The sequence below is a fragment of the Gambusia affinis genome, linkage group LG02 (genome assembly GCF_019740435.1).
Source record: "Gambusia affinis linkage group LG02, SWU_Gaff_1.0, whole genome shotgun sequence".
Taxonomy (NCBI): domain Eukaryota; kingdom Metazoa; phylum Chordata; class Actinopteri; order Cyprinodontiformes; family Poeciliidae; genus Gambusia; species Gambusia affinis.
This window is the reverse complement of record NC_057869.1, coordinates 32,702,436-32,723,843: the sequence shown is the minus strand read 5'-3', so window position 1 is coordinate 32,723,843 and position 21,408 is coordinate 32,702,436. Positions and strand designations below refer to the sequence as shown.

Below are 21,408 nucleotides of genomic sequence, written 5' to 3'. Positions count from 1 at the left end.
TGATAAGGCTCACCTTCAATGAATGGCCCATTTTAAAACTTTTTTCATATATAAGGCGCACCGCATTATAAGACGCATACAATAGACGTACAGTAGAGGCTGGGATTACGTTATGCATCCATTAAATGGAGCTGCGCTAAAGGGAATGTCAACAAAACAGTCCGATAAGTCAGTCAAACTTTATTAATAGATTACAAACCAGAATTCTGACAAATCCGTTCACTCCTAAAATGAATAAACAGCTGTTTTATTATTTTCCCCGAGGTAAAGTCAGTGACATGGTAACATGTAGTGCAACATTTATATCATAGTGGAGGGGAATTTTTCCTTGATTCAATAAACACGTAAAAACATTCTGATACTGTTACAATAAATCAAACGTTAGTGCAATCGCAATATAGTAACACTCTAAATAGTGCAAAGCAATAACAATATATCAATAACTCAACGTTGTTCAAACGTTAATGTCCATATTCACAATATGACCAACCTTGTTCAGCTGTAAACACAGAAAATAAACATGTAAAGCTCACTTTATTACTTTATTCCTCATCTACAAATCCCTCGAATTCTTCTTCAGTGTCTGAATTAAACAGTTGGGCAAATACGACGTCCAACATGCCTAGCTCCTTCTCGTCAAAGTCGTCATTAATGGAGTCAGTGTCGCTGCTGTTGTCCAGCAGTTCAGTGACAATTCCTGCCTTCCTGAAAGCTCGGACCACAGTTGAGAATGATCTATCAACCCAGGCATTTACGATCCACTGGCAGATAGTGGCGTATGTCGTCCGGCGCTGTCTCCCCGTCTTGGTGAACGTGTGTTCGCTTTCTGTCATCCACTGTTCCCACGCAGTTTGCAGTCTAAATTTGAATGCCCTGTGACACCAATATATAGCGGCTGGAGTTCTTCTTCTTCTACGGGGTAAAATGAAGTCGACAGCTGCTTTCCGTTGTTGCGAGACCTGTTGTGGCTCAATATTGGTCCATATATATAAGGCGCACTGTTGGCTTTTGAGAAAATTGAAGGTTTTTAGGTGCACCTTATAGTGTGGAAAATACGTTAAAGTTTCTAGAGGTCATCAAAAGTCAATGAAAAACTGTTCATATTGGAACTGTGAATGTCCTTTAAAAATGCTTAGGTGCTGACCTATGAACATTAATAATTAGAATTTAACATGGATAAAATATACTTTGAGCTAGATCTTATTTAGAATGAACTGATACAACACCTTTCAAAACAAACTTGTACTCAATGGCCACTTTAAACCTTGCTAATACAGGGTTCGACTCCCTTTTGCCTTCAGATTTGCCTTAATCCTTCATGGCATAGATTCAACAAGGTACTGGAAGCATTCCTCATAGAGTCTGATCCATAATGATATGGTAGCATCACGCAGTTGCTGCAGATTTGTCAGCTGCTCATCAATGATGGAAATTTCCCATTTCATCACATCCCAAAGGTTCTCTATTGGATTGAGATCTGGTGACTGTGGCGGCCATTCGAGTACATTGAACTCACTGTTCAAGAAACCAGTCTGAGATGATTTGCACTTCGTAACATGGTACATTATCCTGTTGGAAATTGCCATCAGAAGATAGTCATAACGTCAGCAACAATACTCAGGTAGACTGTGGCATTGACACCATTCTCAGTTGGTACTAATGGACCCAAAGTGTGCCAGGAAAACACCCTCCACACCATTGCACCACCACCACCAGCCTGAACCATTGTAGGAATCAATGCAGGTTGGATACATGCTTTCATGTTGTTGATGCCAAATTCTGACCCTACCATCTGAATTTTGCAGGAATTGATGGAAGACCCATCAAACTAGGCAATGTCTGCATGCCTCGGTTGTAACAAGAGGTTATTTGAGTTGCTGTTGCCATTCTATCAGCTCAAACCAATCTGGCCATTCTCCTCTGGCATCAACAAGACATTTGCGCCCACAGAACTGGCGCTCACTGGATATTTTTTTCTTTTTCAGACCATTTTTTGCAAACCCTAGAGATGGTTGTGCATGAAAATCCAGTCTGAAGTACTCAGACCAGCCGTTTGGCACCAACAAAGGCACTTTAATCACCTTTCTTTCCCATTCTGATTCAGCAGATTGTCTTTGCTATGTCTACATGCCTGAATGCATTGAGTTGCTGCCATGTGATTGGCTGATTTGACATTTGCGATGATGAGCAGTTGGACAGGTGTACTTCATAAAATGGCTGTGAGTGTATTTGTGGTACTTCAAAGCAGTGCATAAAAGTAAGTTTGTCCACTTGCAGCTGCAGTATGGAAGTTTCATAAAATACATTTATTTTTACACATTTTCCAAAACTTTGTTTAGTTTGTTTATTAGTTTTATTAATACCTTGAAAATGACATCAGGAAAATCAAAAACTTTTTGCTGCAAAAACTTAGCCAAGTTGATTGACACCAGTTTTATTTATTTTTGCAAACGTGAGCAGGGGTGAGAGGGTGGTTGACCTTTAATGACCACTGGAGAACATTTCTATTATCTTTAGAATGATAACAGCACAAATGAATTTTTTTGGTCCACAAATGTTTGACACCAATTTTGTTTGATTTTGTAAAAAATCAGAACATCATGGCATGGAATGTATCCCAGTAGGCCATAATCAGTAGGCCTAGCATTACGACCTGTTTTTTTTAAGATCCTGTAGCTCCTCCTCACCTTGACTTTCCTACTGATAGGAAGAACCAAAGAGCATTGTTAAGTTAAAAACACATCTTGTGAAGTTGGGATATTTTTCCTCCAACAAGTTCCAGGGGTGTCACCTCAAACCAGATGTTGGGCTGGAATTTATTTTAGTGTCATTTTTGAATGTTAGCTCCTCATTTTCAACTGTGGAGCTACAAAGGTTGAAAAAGGTTATCATTTTGGTGAAAGTCTCAACATCAATATTTCCACTAAATAAAAGAATATAAATGGCATGTTTGATAGAAGAAAAGCTTCTCAGACTAAGTGCTCAAAACAAGATGCCAGACAGCACCAAACACTTTTTTAAAATATTGGACAATTAATTTAATTTCACATAATTATAATGGTAGAAGCCATTTGTTTGTTAAATACTTAATGAAACATATTTACTGTGTTTGATGTTTGCTGTAAATGTGTATACTCACAAACAAACAAGGTAATTAGTAGAACGGCTGTAATGCACCACAGCAAAGGTAAACAAAGGCAAAATTACGCGAACTGGTGATAAACTCAAAACCACTTGTACCTTTTTACTCTTTGTGTTGTAAACAGACTTTCATAATTGCGCAACACTTGGTTGAAACAATAATTGCTGACATTATTTTTTGGGGGGGTCATTAATTGGAATACATTTTCTTTAATATTTTTTTATTTAATTAATTTACAGACATTTTGGATCTTAGTGAATATTTTAATAAGTGAGTCAGAAGAGGACGTGCTGGTCTCCGTGTCCTGGCAGCGTTCAGTTTGTCACCTACCACACAGATCGACTCAAATAATATGAAACGAGTAAAAAAGCTATTTATTAACTGGTTAAGTTGTGTTTTAAACTGTTCTTAAAAAACTAATCAGTCACGGCTGATTTTAAATAAATAAATAAATATATATATATATGTATATGTATATTCTTTTTTTATTTTTATTTTACAGCAGACAGCCACTCCCCTCTCTTGCCAGTACTGCGTACCGGTGCCAAATCTTTTGGTGGTACGCTGTACCTGACCATACCTGCTAACTTTCACCCGAGTATGGATATCAATTTACATAAATGTGAAAAGATTACCAATTAATAGTAGGTACTAATTGAGTACATGGTAAGCTATAACAAGTTCATTAATATGTATTTTCTCAATATATTCTGTAACAACTGGTCCTTTGAGAACCATTTGTGTTCTTCATCTGGTCTGTAATTAAAAAATGAGTTTGAACCCCCTCTGCACTACAAGACAAAATAAAAAGGGTTGAAATAAAAAAGTATTTCATCTCGTATCACTAATTTTTCATAGCTAGTATCACCCTATTTTCCTTTTCATAGTATGCAAAGTCTTTCCTGAATTTTGAGATGCCATTTAAGACTGCCATAATTACCAAATCCAACATGTTTTATGGCAACCAGAGATTAAAGCTCAATTAATTGAACAGTATAGTGCCTCTTTGCTACAGACAGCCTTCCTGTCTAAACTAAAGTAATCTGAAGTGGCTTAATAAGTTGGTTGTTTCGACATTCAAAGAAAACCTATTCACTAATGGTTGATGGAATGCTCACAACCTCATGTTGGGTGGAAAGTGATGTCATTCCTAAGAAAAGAAAAAAATTAGAGGGTGCAGCAAAAAAAGAACTCTAGTAGGACAAGTCTGTTATAATGCTGGGTCAAAAATCAGTATGAAGTTGCCAGGCACATTATTAGAATATATTCACTGATGGGTATTGATATCAAAGATTTGATTTAAGGTGAGAGACTCTTATGTTATTTCAAAAGAGATACACCTGAATGACTTGAAGTTTCTATGGATGAAATCATTTCTTTTTTTTCTTGATTACCCAAACCTACTTATCGCAAGAATTGTATGATTATGTGAATCAAGTTCTGAAATCAAAGGCCAAAATCAACTATCTTTTTTACAGTTCAAAAATGCTAAAAAATACTTTAACTGGAATGTTAAAATGTCTCATTTAAACTGGGATAACAAGTCAACATTAGCTTTATTATGTTAAACCTTTCCTCAGGAATACACTGCAACTTATGTGACACATGAATTTCTCATTGTAGCTATATGAAATGATCACAAAGCACCAGCTTCATTTTCTCTTTGGATCAAATCAACACAAACAGCCATTTGGATCTTGGAGTTGTAGGCAGTTTGAATATGATCCTATCGCAAGGTTTTCCCCTAAAAATCTGCTGAACCAAGTGGTTGGGGCGCCAAGGCTGTCCACCGGTGGTTCATCATGTTTTTGTATCAAAAGATGTTAAGTTGACTAGACATGTAACAATATTATATATCACTAATAATGATAATGTAATAATGTTACTGTAAAACATTGCAGACAATACTTAAACAAATAACTATAGTACAAAAAATCAATAATCAATCAGTCAATCAATCAATAAAAAACATATATAAAATATAAAACAACAAATCAAAAAAGTGAAATTAAAATAAATATCAATTTATTTCTCCATGGGCTGTCACCTTATCATGGTGGAGGGGTTTGAGTGCCCCAATGATCCTAGGTGCTATGCTGTCTGGGGCTTCATGCCCCTGGTAGGGTCACCCAAGACAGACAGGTCCTAGGTGAGGGACCAGACAAAACGCAGCCCGAAGACCCCTATGATGAACGGAAACTTTGGACTTGGTGATCCCTCACCCGGACGCGGGCCTCTGGGGCCCTACTCTGGAGCCAGGCCTGAAGAGGGGACACAATGGCGAGTGCCTGGTGGCCGGGCTTTTTCCCACGGAGCCCGGCAGGGCTCAGCCCAAAGAGGAAACATGGGTCCCCCCTCTCATGAGCCCACTACCTATGAGAGGGGCCAAAGGGGTCGGGTGCAATGTGAGACGGGTGGTGGCTGAGGGAGGTGGCCCTGGCGGTCCAATCCTCGGTTGCAGAAACTGGCTCTTTGGGTCGTGGAGTGTCACCTCTCTAGTGGGGAAGGAGCCAGAGCTAGTGTGTGAGGTCGAGAGGTTCCGGCTAGAAATGGTCGGTCTCATCTCAATGCATGGGTCTGGTTCTGGAACCAGTCTCCTTGAGAGGGGCTGGACGTACTTCCACTCTGGAGTTACCCACGGTGAGAGGCGTCGGGCAGGAGTGGACATACTTGTTGCTCCCCATCTCGGCTCCTGTACGTTGGGGTTTACCCCGGTGAATGAAGGGGTAGCCTCCCTCTGCCTACTGGTGGGCGGACAGGTCCTGATTGTCGTTTGTGCTTACAGGCCGAACGACAGTTCAGATAACCCACTTTTTTAGAGTCCTTAGAGGGGGTACTGGAGAGTGCCCCTCTTGGGGACTGCTGATGGATACTGGTAGCCAAAGCTACCAGTATCGGGTGGTTGCTGAGGCAACAACTCGGGCGTGGGAGGAGTTTGGAGAGGCCATGGAGAAAGACTTCCACACGGCTTCAAGGCAATTTTGGTCAACCGTCCGGCGTCTCAGGAGGAGGAAGCAATACAGCACCAACACTGTTTATAGTGGGGATGGTGTGCTACTGACCTCAACTCGGGATGTTGTGGACCTGTGTCAGAATACTTCGAAGACCTCCTCAATCCCACCAACATGCCTTCTATTGTGGAAGCTGAGCCTGGGGACTCTGGGTTGGGCTCTCCAATCTGTGGGGTTCCTAGGTGGCAGGGCCCCGGGGGTGGATGAGATCCGCCCGGAGTTCCTTAAGGCTCTGGATGTTGTGGAGTTGTGTTGGTTAACGCAACTCTTCAATATCGCATGGACATCGGTGGCAGTTCCCCTGGATTGGCAGACTGGGGTAGTGGTCCCCCTGTTCAAAAAGGGTGGGAGGTTGTGCTCCAATTACAGGGGGGTCACACTCTTAAGCCTCCCTGGCAAGGTCTATTCGGGGGTTCTGGAGAGGAGGGTCCGTCGGATTGTTGAACCTCGGATTCAGGAAGAGCAGTGTGGGTTTCGTCTGGGATGGCGATCAGTGCCTCCAAATCCGAGGCCATGGCTCTCCAATCTCTGGGGATGAGGTTGCCAAGGTGGTTTAAAAGCTCCTCGGTGGCAGGGCCCCAGGAGTGGATGAGAAAGCCTGCTCGGAGTACCTTAAGGCTCTGGATGTTGCAGGGTTGTGTTGGCTGATGCGACTCTGCAATATTGTTTGGAAATCGGGGGCAGTTTCCCTGGATTGGCAGACCGGGGTGGTGGTCCCTCTGTTCAGAAAGGGGGACCGGAGGGTATACTCCAATTATAGGGGGGTCACACTCTTAAGCCTCCCTGGCAAGGTCTATTCAGGGGTCCTGGAAAGGAGGGTCCGTCGGTTAGATCAACAGGCAGATTGGTGCAGCGTCGGCCATGAAGCGGGTGTTCTACCGGTCTGTTGTGGTGAAAAAAGAGCTGAGCCAAAAAGCAAAACTCTCGATTTACTGGCCAATCTACGTTCCCACCCTCATCTATGGTCATGAGCTTTGGGTCCCGACCAAAAGAAAATCAGGGATAAAAGCGGCCGATATGGTTTTTTTCCATAGGGTGTCTGGGCTCTCCCTTATAGATAGGGTGAGAAGCTCGGTCATCCGGGAGGGACTCAGAGTAGAGCCGCTGCTACTTCACGTTGAGAGGGGCCAGTTGAGGTGGCTCGGGCATCTGGTCAGGATGCCTCCCTGGTGAGGTGTTCCAGTTACGTGCCACTGGGAGGAGGCCCCGGGGAAGATTCAAGACACGTCGGAGGGACTATGTCTCTCGGCTGGCCAGGGAACACCTTGGGATTCCCCTGGAGGAGTTGGAACAACTGGCTGGGGAGAGGGAAGTCTAAGCTTCCCTTCTTAAGCTGCTACCTCTGCGACCCGACCCCGGATAAAGCGGAAGAAAATGGATGGATGGATGGATAAATACAATTATTGGCACTTGTGTTAAATATAGAAGTCATCAGTCATCCATCCATCCAATTTCTGTTCACCCTTGTCCCTAATGGGGTCGGGAGGGTTGCTGGTGCCTATCTCCAGCTACGTTCTGGGTGAGAGGTGGGGTACACCCTGGACAGGTCACCAGTCTGTCGCAGGGCAACACAGAGACATACAGAACACAACACACTCACACACACACTCACACCTAGGGAGAATTTAGAAAGACCAATTAACCTGACAGTCATGTTTTTGGACTGTGGGAGGAAGCCGGAGAACCCAGGGAGAACCCACGCATGCACAAGGAGAACTCCATGCAGAAAGACCCCGGGCCAGGAATCGAACCCAGGACCTTCTTGCTGCAAGGCAACAGCTCTACCATCTGCGCCACTGTGCAGCCCAGTTATCAGTCAGTGGATCTAAAAACACAATCTAATCCTGATCATATTTAGGACCGGCCCATTTCATAAATGAACAAAGCAGCTGCATAAGGCCTCCCCAGGCATTCAGGGGCCCCATAAATGCTAACATTTTAACACAGAACACAGATATAGAAATGTAACATTTGTTTATTGAGAATTCCAATGCTGATGCATTTGGTTTAATTGTTTCAGCATAAAGATTTTAAGGAGCTGCAAGTTTACTTTGTAAAGGTTCAAAGAATAATTCACAATTTGATGCTGTAAATTTAATATTTGTGTATGAGCTCTATTTATTCACAGTACATCTCAGTAAATTACAATTATTAGTGATTGCTTTTAAGGTTGCACAATTAAACTATGCCGCTCTCCCGGGGAGATTTAATTTAGGTGGCTTTAGTATTTCTTATCTATTGAGTTTTTATTACGCACCACAGCAACTGTTTTGGTTCCACGAGCCCTATGTAAAGAGTATCTCTGATCTTTGTGCAGCTGCATGCAGCAACTCTATCTAACTGCAAGTAGACAAAGCATTTGATATGACACAGTTTGATTTATCATGTCACTGCAAAGAAAACAAAAACCAAAATTAAACAAGCGGGTGTATGACTACAAGACGAGTTTGACACCTCTTCCACAAGCTGAACCACTGACCTCCAATGCACTGTCTAAGCGGAAAAACGTACATAAACTTTTATTAGCTGCACTGCAGACTTGCTGAGCAGGGCGTATTATATGTAAACACAGACACGTTGCACATAATTCAACAGTGGATTGTTGATTGGTCAGGTTGTAGAAAAATAATTTCAATTTCAAACTGTTCAAAATTCAAAAACTTATGTTACCTTCTTGTTTCCTTCCTTAGCTATCTTCTGATCACAGTGGGCGTAGTGTATGTTCGCTCCTTTCCCCAGTCTCGCAAAGACATCCTGAAAGACTTGGTGGAGATGTGTCGTGGCGTCCAACACCCACTCAGAGGTCTCTTCCTGAGAAATTATCTGCTGCAGTGTACCCGTAACATTCTTCCAGATGATGGAGAACAAGTGGAGTAAGTCACTTACATTTTTTTCACTTCCTATACTTTTTAAATCCTTTTATTAAATGTTAAAGAACAATGAGAGTATGTTAGATTAAAACATGTTTTGTTGTTCTTCAGTCTCTGAATTTGGAATTTTAACTATTTCTGATTTGAAATTATACATTTCTGATAAGAAGTACCCATTTGCAAATGATAGGGACAATAGACAACCGAGTTAAAATTATAGTTATTATGGCACATCCACACATTGATTTGTTCTATACATCTACTCAGTATGTAATTATGTAGAGCTATGCATAGTCTGCACAGTTATGGTTATAAAAAGGTTTCATCACTTTGTAATTAGGAAAACTAAAAACTAAAGATTAGATATTTGAAAGACTTTGAGCTATTTTTGGTATAGAATTGTACAGCAAATCTATCTGAAAGATGGTTGATATTCCTCTTTGCCCAGTAATTTGAAATCCTATTTATAGTTTTCCAGACAATACTGGAACACAACTTACTGAAGTTTTTTTTTTGTACTGTTGTGACCATTAAACAAGCTCCTCTTCAGGTCAACCTTATAATGGAGACACATTGTTGATGTTACCATTATAAAAGACTTTTTTGCAATTAAGTATTGGCAAAGCTCAATTTAATATTCACAGGTGGTGGAGCGTTGTTAGCAACTGCTGAAAACATCTAACAAAGTTACTTTTTAAAGGCACATATCCACTGAGCCCCTTCTTGGAGCTGAAAGCTCCAGCTGAGCTTCTGCCTCACAGAGAACCTCTGCCCTGTGAGGACGGCGTCTCCATACAGCTCCTCCAGACTTGTAGCAGCACCAATTAGTAAACACCTGGTGGAACTACTCAGTACAGTGCCTGTAGGAACATTGTAAACATTCCTATGTTCACTGTTGTGAAGGGATTTTGACATCTCACCTTTGGAATGTGTACCATTACCATTTTTCAGCTCTCACTCAAATTTTTTGGTTGGGTAATAGAAGAATAAAAGTTTTGAGTCATCTTTGTTTTTGTTTCTCAGGGGCTCAGATGAGATGACTGGAGATATTAATGACTCCATAGACTTTGTCCTTCTGAACTTTGCTGAAATGAACAAACTGTGGGTTCGGATGCAGCATCAAGGTCACAGCAGAGACCGAGAGAAGAGAGAAAAAGAACGACAGGAACTTAGGATTCTGGTGGGCACCAATCTAGTTCGTCTCAGTCAACTAGAGGGTGTGAATGTGGAGAAGTACAAACAGGTCAGTGTGTCTCTTTCTCCCAGAATATCCAAGCTTTATCATTTATAGCTCTAGAGTTCAGGGCGAGAACATTGAATTTCTGTTGTTAAGCTGGTCTGTTTTCTGTCAATTTAATTTTCATGTGAATAATTTTTGAGTTTGGTAGCAAAATACTGAAATGGATAAATTAGCATGAAATACAGCAGAAGCTTCAAATTGAAGTTGCGAAACAAGTAACCTTGATAAATTCTAGATGAGTTTAAGCATTCCAGATAGCACAACTAATTATTATGTATTAATTACATTATAAAAAATTGAGGCCCAAATGATATTCAGAGACCCAGACAAAGTCAGGTTCTCTAGCAATTTTTGGATCAAGCAGGTCTCTTGAGGGGGCAGAGCTACTGTAACAACCATCTCTGTCAGTTATTATTTCAGGATTTCCCACATTGTATTAAAAGCCTGGCAGCCCACCATGCCTTACTAGCCCCCTGCCAAGCCAAGCATTGGTTGTTTTTGCATATAGATTAAATTAATAATCAAAAATAAATACATTTTTTATATATATATACATGTCGGATTGTTGAACCTCGGATTCAGAAAGAGCAGTGTGGTTTTCGTCCAGTGTTAAGTGTTCTTTTGAAAATAAAGTGTATCCGTCTTTTGCAGGAAATCACATGCATTATTATGTCATTTCCATTAAATCAGTGTAAAAAGGTCTTCAAACAGTACTATCATCTATCGCAATAGTTTTTTGAGATAATTAATCGTTCAGCAAAATTTGCTATCGTGACAGGCATATATATATATATATATATATATATATATATATATATATGTATGTATATATATATATATATATGTGAGTATGCATTTGGAAGAGCAGACCAATTACAACGCTGGGTCCTCTACGCATTGCCTTCCACCCTGCTGATTTTTTTTTTTTAAGTTTACCTAAGAGCGGATTACGCGCGCATCCTTTCACTCAAACTGGACACAGGCTGACCTGTATGGATATTTATATCAACTCCTATGTGGAGTCTTTTTTTCTCTGGCGAGCTCCATATGAAGGTAGGAGTTTAAAACGAACTGCTTTAGCTCTGGTTGCGCAGATGAATATGAACCACAGGAATAACTTGTAGTCGCACTTTCAGAATGATTTCTCTTTGTGAATCTCAAAACGCTGTCTAGCGTTTCCTTTTCCCTCTAAAGTTTATGTACCGTATTTTCCGCACTATATGGTGCGGAAAGCCTTCAATTTTCTCAAAAGCCAACAGTGCGCCTTATATATGGACCAATATTGAGCCACAACAGGTCTCGCAACAACGGAAAGCAGCCGCCGACTTCATTTTACCCCGTAGAAGAAGAAGAACTCCAGCCGCTAGATATTGGTGTCACAGGGCATTCAAATTTAGACTGCAAACTGCGTGGGAACAGTGGATGACAGAAAGCGAACACACGTTCACCAAGACGGGGAGACAGCGCCGGACGACATACGCCACTATCTGCCAGTGGATCGTAAATGCCTGGGTTGATAGATCATTCTCAACTGTGGTCCGAGCTTTCAGGAAGGCAGGAATTGTCACTGAACTGCTGGACAACAGCAGCGACACTGACTCCATTAATGACGACTTTGACGAGAAGGAGCTAGGCATGTTGGACGTCGTATTTGCCCAACTGTTTAATTCAGACACTGAAGAAGAATTCGAGGGATTTGTAGATGAGGAATAAAGTAATAAAGTGAGCTTTACATGTTTATTTTCTGTGTTTACAGCTGAACAAGGTTGGTCATATTGTGAATATGGACATTAACGTTTGAACAACGTTGAGTTATTGATATATTGTTATTGCTTTGCACTATTTAGAGTGTTACTATATTGCGATTGCACTAACGTTTGATTTATTGTAACAGTATCAGAATGTTTTTACGTGTTTATTGAATCAAGGAAAAATTCCCCTCCACTATGATATAAATGTTGCACTACATGTTACCATGTCACTGACTTTACCTCGGGGAAAATAATAAAACAGCTGTTTATTCATTTTAGGAGTGAACGGATTTGTCAGAATTCTGGTTTGTAATCTATTAATAAAGTTTGACTGACTTATCGGACTGTTTTGTTGACATTCCCTTTAGCGCAGCTCCATTTAATGGATGCATAACGTAACCCCAGCCTCTACTGTACGTCTATTGTATGCGTCTTATAATGCGGTGCGCCTTATATATGAAAAAAGTTTTAAAATGGGCCATTCATTGAAGGTACGCCTTATAGTGCGGAAAATACGGTATGTCGTCCTGGTTGGCTGGTGTGTTAATGACTAATGAACCACCACTAACCACTCATCATGCAGGTTCAGGCTGGTGAGGAGCTTTTGCGCTTGCCTCATAGTCACTCATCACGCTGGCTTTATTTTTTTATATTTTTAAATTTTTTTTTTTTTTTTTTTTTCCGGTTACACGATGCACCAAACCATATCGAATGCTACTACTTAGTCGCCAGAGTGGATGCGCGCGGCTGTGTGCAAATAAGAAAAACTTGTCCCACAAACTTGAGCAACAGGTCAGTTTCTATGACTCTTATTAAAAACTCAACAAATACAAAATGGAAGAGCTGCTAAAGCCACATTAGCAGCATTTAATTAAACCTCCCATTTGTTGTACATCTCTGCGCAGTGCAGCAGATTTAGTGCATCATGCAGGGCTGGTCCAAAGATGTATGGGGCCTTGAGCAGAATTTGATTTAGGGCCCCTCTTGCTGCTAAAAACATCAGCATCTCTAACAGTTTCTTTATTAGATTTAGTGAAATCTGGCAGATTTAATTCGCCAACCTAAAAACAATCTGTTTACTAATTTGTATTTAACAAACAGAGTTCAAACTCAAAGACTAAACTTATAGCATCAGCTTGTTGCTGTGGTAACAAAACTTTTAAGCGAATGTGTTTGTAGACTGTTTTTTGTTTGTTTGGTTTTTTTCACAAATTTTTATTCAAAAAATAAGTTTTTCCAACGTTTTGAAATTTAGTCTGTTACGATTTTTTGACAACTTCTGCTGTAGAAAACACCCTGTCACATGGCACAGATGAGGCTGGAGTGCAAAGGTATTCCAACCAAATTATTATATTTAGATTAAAGATTAAATAAATTGTATATATGTGTGGAAATTACTTTAGGTAATTTCCACACAAATCTTTCTGGCTGTCAAAGCATATGAAGGTTTAAGGACTTGAACCAGTTCCTTAAACCATTCACTCTCCACAATGCTGAGAGGCGACCAATCCTTCACAATAAAATTCAGTAGAGCCTCATCCAGCATCTGCTTCTTTGCTGGTTAAAAATTAAGTAAACAATACATTTATATAAAGTAATTTCTAAAAAGCAACTGAGTAATTTGTAGGATGGCTGTATACCTGAGTTTATCCTAGGTGTATCTTAAACTTCATTCTCATGTCTGGCCTTATAATGCCACAGCATCAAGGAGGTGGATTTGCGACACATAACCTGCAGAACATAATATGAAAGTAAACCAAGAGTCAATTTCAGCTGAATTTGGATCCAGACAGATCAAGTAAAAACTGAAAAGAACCGGATGAAACAACGAAATAAAAACGAATACCTTATTTTCTGATGTAAGATCAAAATGGTCCCACACTGCAGAAATCTTTTGTCTGACTTGAAGTTGCTCCATAGTTGAACCTGCACCGTAAAAGATCAAGAAATCTTTTGGCAAATGCATTCCATTGACAAATTTGCTTCCTTATAAACACAGTTTGGCGAATCAGTGTCATTTCGAAACAGTTCCTGTATCGGTCATGTGACTTGCCGAAAGCAATACGATCACGGACACGGGGTTTGGTCTACGGACTTGATGCATGCGCCGTTGCATCTGTGTTGCCGGACCCATCTGTCAGGCTCAAATAACCTAAGCACCTTCACGCAGACATAGACAAAGGAAAAAGAGATTAGGGAATTAAATTTTACTTGCAAGGAGATACCGACAGAAATGTGCTTTTGTTACAATTTCTTGCTGCTCTGAAGCACATTCTGCCATGCTTTCCCTTTTTAATTTACTTAGGGGCAGTCCCTAGTTAGACAGATCTTTTTTGTCATCTCAAGTCAGTTACATAGCATTGTTGTTTATGACTCAGTTTTTCCTTCTGTTATCTGGAGTGCAGACACGCTGCACCTACAAATTGACAGTTGAGTTCAGTTTCTGTTTTCTCCCTTCTGCAGCTGCAAGGCAGGAACTGAAAAATTCAGAACAATTGGAGAACACAACAACTTCACACACAAAAACAGTGAACATAGATAACATAGAAAACTACTAACTATGAAGATTGCTCTTTGAACTTTTACAAAGTAAACTTACTAGTTCCTTAAAATCTTACATTTGAATGTTAAACAATTTAAAATATTTTAATTTATGTATGTTGAAACCATTAAATCAAATTTAGCAGCATTGATAATCTCAAACAAATGTTACATTTATATATCTGTGGTCTGTGTTAAAATATTAGTATTTATGGGGCCTTCTGGAGCTGCTGACTTAATTTGGATTAAACTGAAGTGGAAACAATTAATATTAATTTTAAATGTATTTTTTGATTTGTTGTTTTTAAGACTAGTTGTGGTTGTAGATAGTGTTTCACTGGTGATGTTTTCCCACAACATATAATTACTCAGTAGTATTTTTACTTTTCCTGTCTACTCCACATCTTTTAATCCAAAAACACTTTGGACCAACCCGACCACCAGGTTTAGCAACTTTTCTAAGAAAGAAACCCTGTATTTTTTTGTGTATTTTTGGCTAACATTTTCTTAAACAGGTGAAGTGTTTCCCACTGAGGATTTGTAAGATGGATTAGATGGGCTTTTCTGCCAATCACAAGACATGAAGAGCTGTGATTTAAATAACTGCTAAATACTTCTCTCTGAAGCATAATCTAAATAGCATAGTAAATAGAATAGTAAATGGAAATTAAATAGTTCCTTTCTAAAAATTTTGACCACTAGATGGTCTGTACAGAAGAGCCACATTCAACCATTTTCACTCTGAAACATGACTCACATTTTTTACACCATTGTCCATATTGGTAGGCACCTTGATTTTAAAAGGGGTAGAATTACATATTTTTCAGGAATGAGCCATTTTATAGCATAGTATAATCAGTATACCTGTTGGTTACCTGAAGCTACTAGGTCACTGTTAGCTTCAGTTGTTTTAAAATTCCTGTTTATATCAAATCTGACATAAGAGAAATTTGTTGTAATTTAAAGCTACAATATGCTTGGCCAAGTCGGAAAAAAGGTATTTCCACTAAGTTTGACGATGTTCAGATATCCAAGCTTTTCTTCTTCCTTGGACACAGAATTACAATTACAATTGTCAGATATCCCAGCTTTTATCCAGCCTTGAACGCATCATCTCGCTTGCAAATATCATACAATAAGAAATCCTTAAAAGTCGAAAGTACAGGCAAGCTGATCCATGCGCTTGTGTTGTCCACAGCTGGTGATTTGTGCACACGCTTTTGGCAATTTCTATCCATACTTTATTATTACTTGTGCAGTTTGAAACACGTAAATTATACAAATGTGACTGGTAAGGTACATATTTATGTTGTACACACTTGTGAATTATGTTGTATGCTTAGAAATTTTATTTTACACATGTGGATCTTATTTTACACTTTGAATCTTTCTGAGATTAATTTAGCGCCATACGATACAGTTCAGCTGTTAATTCCAATAAAAAATATACATGCTTTACAGTATTTATTGTGCTGATTGCACATTATCCCTCTGAGGAACAAATTAAAGACTGTTCTTTTCTATTCTGTTGTGGGATATTCATGTTCCCTTTATGCCTAGTGAGCATTGCAATAGAATTGTTGCCTTTCCTATTATCCACAGATTGTCCTTCCTGGAGTCCTGGAGCAAGTTGTGAACTGTAGAGACTCATTGGCTCAGGAATACCTAATGGAGTGCATTATTCAGGTATATGGTGCAGAATTTCTTTCTTTCTGAGATTCTGCTTTTACCATTAGTTAGGGTCTTAGAAACATCTTGCATGATGGTAAGTAGGAATAATATGGTGTCTGCAAACAGAGAATATATTTTGGGTACATTGTTCAAATTCTTAGCCCAAGGGAACAAGATTTACAGTGAATTCTAGGCCTACACAATTAAACTTTGAGCTGATTGGTATTTTGCATGCCATGCTATCTTTAACTGCTGTAAGCATGGTGGATTGATATGTCTGTATGTGGTAAAATGAATAACAGGGGCCTTTCTGTTGAAAGACTTTTGACTATTTTTTTCAATATGAATTACAGCAAAACAGTATTCTCAAACATGCACACAGTGCATGCATAAATTAAAATACTTTCGTAGCACTCAATAAAAAATTTATTGTTTGTGTTGCTGATTCTGACTGTTTGGTTCACATTTAGATTTATTGGAATAGTAGCTGTTTAAATATATTCTCATGTTAAAGATGTCAAATATGAATGAAAGTTGTGTAACTGATTTTGTTAGCTCTGTCAATCAACAGTCTGCTCTTCCTCAATGTGTCTCCAACTCTCTGGTTCTGTTAGGTTTTTCCCGATGAGTTCCATCTTCAGACCCTGAACCCTTTTCTGCGTTCCTGTGCTGAGTTGCATCAACATGTCAATGTTAAGAACATCATCATTGCACTTATTGACAGGTACACTTTTACTTAACTCAACATGGGAAAGCCAAACGTTTTGCACTTTCTTCACCATAGATGAAAACATTTTGTAGTTTCTGTATCTGTATGCCTTCCACAGTAACAAATGATCTTTTAATGGCTGTATAATGAAATCATGACAACTGTTCATAGTTAGCTTGTAAGACATCTAAAACATCATACCTTCTCTTCATATTTTCTGTGTTTTTCATACTCTTTTGCACATTAGAGTGGACATATACCGGTGCTGGCCATAAAATTAGAATAACATGAAAAGTTCTGGAAACCATCGTAGAAATATTTACAGTAACAGTGTGGAGTGGTGACTGAGCTAAATAGCCACAGTCAGGATGGATCTTTTACTTGTGTAACCTGCACAACATTTATTTGTTTATTGTTTTCTTGTTGTGTTTATTATTTATACTTATAAGAAATTATTCTTATTATTATTTATTCAATACATTCCTAAATATATAGAAAAATATACATTAAAATACTACAAGTTTACTTTTTGTCGGATGGTGTTTATTCACACACGGGCTCCTCAGCCAAATCTTTCTGATTGCCATTCCACCATAATTGGCCGTAGTCAGGCGCCTAGCCTCAATTAGCGTTACACTTGCAGCATCTCTGGAACAAAACAGTCTGCTCCTTCTCATTTTCCACAGTAGATGACTTTTAAGTCTGTATTCATTTCACCTGCAAATACAAAACCCAGATAGTGGAAATGAACTATTTAGGGGCATTTCTGCATAAAACATGTCAACCAACTTCTGACCCATCACACAACATTTTGTGTACTGACCATTTGACCCGATGTTGAGAAGTGGAGGTGGATTCCTCTCTGAACAAAATGATGCAATTTTTATCACACATTTTATCACACAGATTGTTCTTTGTGAGTCACACACAGAACAATCTAAAGTAGATTTTACATGCTATTTATAATATGTGCTGTTTCCTCTTTCAGACTTGCTCTATTTGCTCATAGAGAAGATGGTCCAGGTATTCCACCTGAAATCAAATTGTTTGACATTTTTTCTCAACAAGTGGCCACTGTTATTCAAGTAAGATACCTATATTCATACACACAATAATGCAAAAATATATGTATCTTGTGCATGACTAGAGAAAACAAGCTAAGTTTGAACAGTATGGTGTACACATTTAACATACTACAGAATTATGTCTTCTTCAGTCACGCCAGGACATGCCATCAGAGGACATAGTATCTTTACAAGTCTCTCTCATCAATTTGGCTATGAAGTGCTACCCTGACCGTGTTGACTATGTGGACAAAGTTCTGGAAAGCACGGTAGAAATATTTAACAAGCTCAACTTGGAACAGTAAGTTTTGCAAATTCGGAAAAGCATAAGTCTGAACTGATGTATGTGCAGTGCCAGGTTTTAGTTTGCTTATTTGGACCCTCTTTTATTCTATAGCATAGCAACCAGTAGTGCTGTGTCCAAAGAACTTACCCGTCTTTTGAAGATCCCAGTGGATACCTACAACAATGTGCTGATGGTGCTGCAGCTCAAGCACTTCCCACCTCTCTTTGAATACTTTGACTTTGAGTCCCGCAAGACCATGAGTTGTTACGTACTGAGCAACACACTGGAGTCCAACACCATTATTGTTTCACAGGAACAGGTTTGCACAAATACTTCAGTTTCTGCACAGTCTTGTCGTTTTCCTAACCTCACAGTAAAAGCTTTCTTGTAGGAATATTTCATCCATTGATATGTGTGATAAATCTACATTTTATGCATACATACTCCTCTAATTCTTCTTATAGGAAGCTAATCAGAATCAAGATCAGCTTTATTGACCAAGTTTGTGCACAGAAAGGATGACACTAATTTCTGTTCCACTTTGCTCTCGGTGTACAGACATTTTAAGTATAAACGTATATATTTTTTCTGGGAAGAAAAAAATGAGAAGAGCAGGAAAAAACTAAAAGAGCTATAAAATACTCTCATTGCTCATAAAAAAAAAATGACAAAGTGCCCAGCAGATCTGTTCATCAAAGTGAAACTTTGGGGGGAAACTTTTGACTTTCTTCCAATTGTTTTTCTCAGATAGCACTGTGTAGTACAGGCAAAAAGGTAAAAGTCCGTGTCCTGTATGTGTGGGGACTGCAGAGATTTATCTACCCTTTTCTTGATCCCTAGACCTGCACAACTCCTGGTTGTAGGGAGGGCTAGCCCTGATCCGCTCTGCAGTCTAATCCTGTCCTTTTTTTGTGGCTGACCCAACTCACAGTGATTGACAAACACAGAACAGACTTAATAATGGCCATGAAGATGACCAGCAACTCCTGTGGCAGGTTCTACTTCTTACTACAGAGAACACAGATTTTTACTGGGCTTTCTTCCAAACAAAGATATGTGAGGATTAGCTCAGGTTCCAAGGAAAGGTGTATCCCAAGACTCTGAAGAGCAGCACAATAGACTGTGTTGCTTAGTATACAAAGAGAGAGGGGCGTGGGGGGTTTTCCCTCCTAGTCAGTTGTCATTTGCACAGTCTTTATCGAGTTAAGCTCCAGGTGGACCAGCTAATCAACCTTGACTTCTATGCACGGACTTGTTTACAGGATCAGACAGAGGTGTCTTATGTTAAGTTTAGTTTCACAGATTTTCACAGATGGCTCTACCATGGTAGACATTTCTAAACAGAGAAGATCACTGAAGAGAGAACACATCTCTTAGGGACTCCAGTGCTGATAGTTTTTATTAATTAGAAGAGGCTGCCCAGCCTCATCTTCTGCTGCCTGCCACTTAGGAAGTGGGCACTGTAAGCTAAGCATACTATGTATACTATGAAGTTGTATATATTGGGTGGAGGCTGATCGCCGATTACCAATCTTTAAAAAGTCTGATCTGCCAGTTTTGATTTTGACCGATAATTTGCTTACCACTTTATTGCAATAAAGTCACTGAGTTGGCAACAGTGAAGTGACTATTGTTAAATGCAAATGTGTAGCCATGACCTGAAAGCTGGTCTATCAGTCAAAGCTCTCTCAGAGCAGAGCAAAAGAGGACAGTATTTAGACCTTTGCCAATGTAGATAATATCGGCTGATGACCCAAAATTAAGGAAATCGGCACCAATAAATTTGTGCACTAATAATGTTATTTTTGGTGTGGTGTCCTTACCAAACATACGTCATTTTTCAAACCAACTACTGAATACAACAAATTCATACTGTATTATACATATTTTTAAATGATTGGATATTCCTAAATACTAATTCAATGTATATGTAGGTGGACTCAATATTAAGCTTGGTTTCCACACTGATACAAGACCAGCCAGACCAGCCAGCTGATGATCCTGACCCCGAGGATTTCGCCGAGGAGCAGAGTCTTGTTGGCCGCTTCATTCATCTTTTCCACTCTGAAGATCCTGATCAGCAGTATCTTGTAGGTTCTTCCCTTAAAGTTTGTTGTAGGGGAATGGTAAATTCTAATAGTGTGTCGTACTGTAGTGAGCTGCTTGTTATGGAAATATTTTCATACCAGAGGCCTGTTGCCAAATGCTGTTTTAAGAGCAAATAGTATTGTACCTTACAAAGGGTTTTAATGTGTTAGAGGGAGGTGTGTGGTGTTCACTGACAATGACGATGACAGTGATGCATTTTTGGCTGTAATGTTGTTTTTGGATTTTAGATTCTTAATACCGCCCGGAAACATTTTGGTGCTGGAGGAAACCAGAGGATCCGCTACACCTTGCCTCCTCTGGTGTTTGCTGCCTATCAGCTGGCCTTTCGATACAAAGCCAACTCATCAGTGGTCAGCATACTTTTATTTTCCAACATCCACCTGCTACACTCTGTTGGTATTGAAATACTGACATGTTTCTATTTTTAGGATGATAAGTGGGAAAAGAAGTGCCAGAAGATCTTTTCCTTTGCCCACCAGACTATCAGTGCACTTATCAAGGCTGAGCTTTCTGAGTTGCCTCTGCGACTGTTCCTGCAGGGAGCGCTGGCTGCTGGTGAAATTGGTTTTGAGAATCATGAAACGGTGGCATACGAGTTCATGTCACAGGTAGAGTAAATGTTTGTCTCTTGTGCTAAAACAACAGGAGCTAGGTCAGACAGAAAATCATATTTGTGAGATTGACATGAGTCGGGATGTTGTACCTCCTCCTAATGTTTCCATCTCTTTAGGCCTTTTCTTTGTATGAGGATGAGATTAGTGACTCCAAAGCCCAGCTGGCAGCCATCACTCTGATCATCGGCACCTTTGAACGAATGAGATGTTTCAGTGAGGAAAATCACGAGCCTTTGAGGACTCAATGTGCCCTGGCTGCTTCCAAACTTTTAAAGAAGCCAGACCAGTGCCGAGCCGTCAGCATATGCGCCCATCTCTTTTGGTCAGGTCGCAGCACTGACAAAAATGGTGAAGAGGTGTGTCTCATTTTATGCCTGCTAATTCCACAGAAAATATCTTG

General features: G+C 39.7%; 1 protein-coding gene across 1 annotated transcript in view; it reads left to right on the top strand.

Annotated features, from left to right (window-relative positions):
- vps35 (VPS35 retromer complex component) overlaps positions 1–21,408 on the top strand; it is a 47,172-nt gene that overhangs the window by 16,316 nt on the left and 9,448 nt on the right. The window contains exons 5-15 of the mRNA XM_044144157.1: positions 8,844–9,026; positions 10,047–10,266; positions 16,158–16,241; positions 16,841–16,950; positions 17,924–18,020; positions 18,152–18,300; positions 18,397–18,604; positions 20,220–20,375; positions 20,622–20,744; positions 20,823–21,002; positions 21,125–21,364. Of these exons, the coding sequence (XP_044000092.1) occupies positions 8,844–9,026; positions 10,047–10,266; positions 16,158–16,241; positions 16,841–16,950; positions 17,924–18,020; positions 18,152–18,300; positions 18,397–18,604; positions 20,220–20,375; positions 20,622–20,744; positions 20,823–21,002; positions 21,125–21,364 (1,750 nt within the window). The remainder of the gene's footprint in view (positions 1–8,843; positions 9,027–10,046; positions 10,267–16,157; positions 16,242–16,840; positions 16,951–17,923; positions 18,021–18,151; positions 18,301–18,396; positions 18,605–20,219; positions 20,376–20,621; positions 20,745–20,822; positions 21,003–21,124; positions 21,365–21,408) is intronic.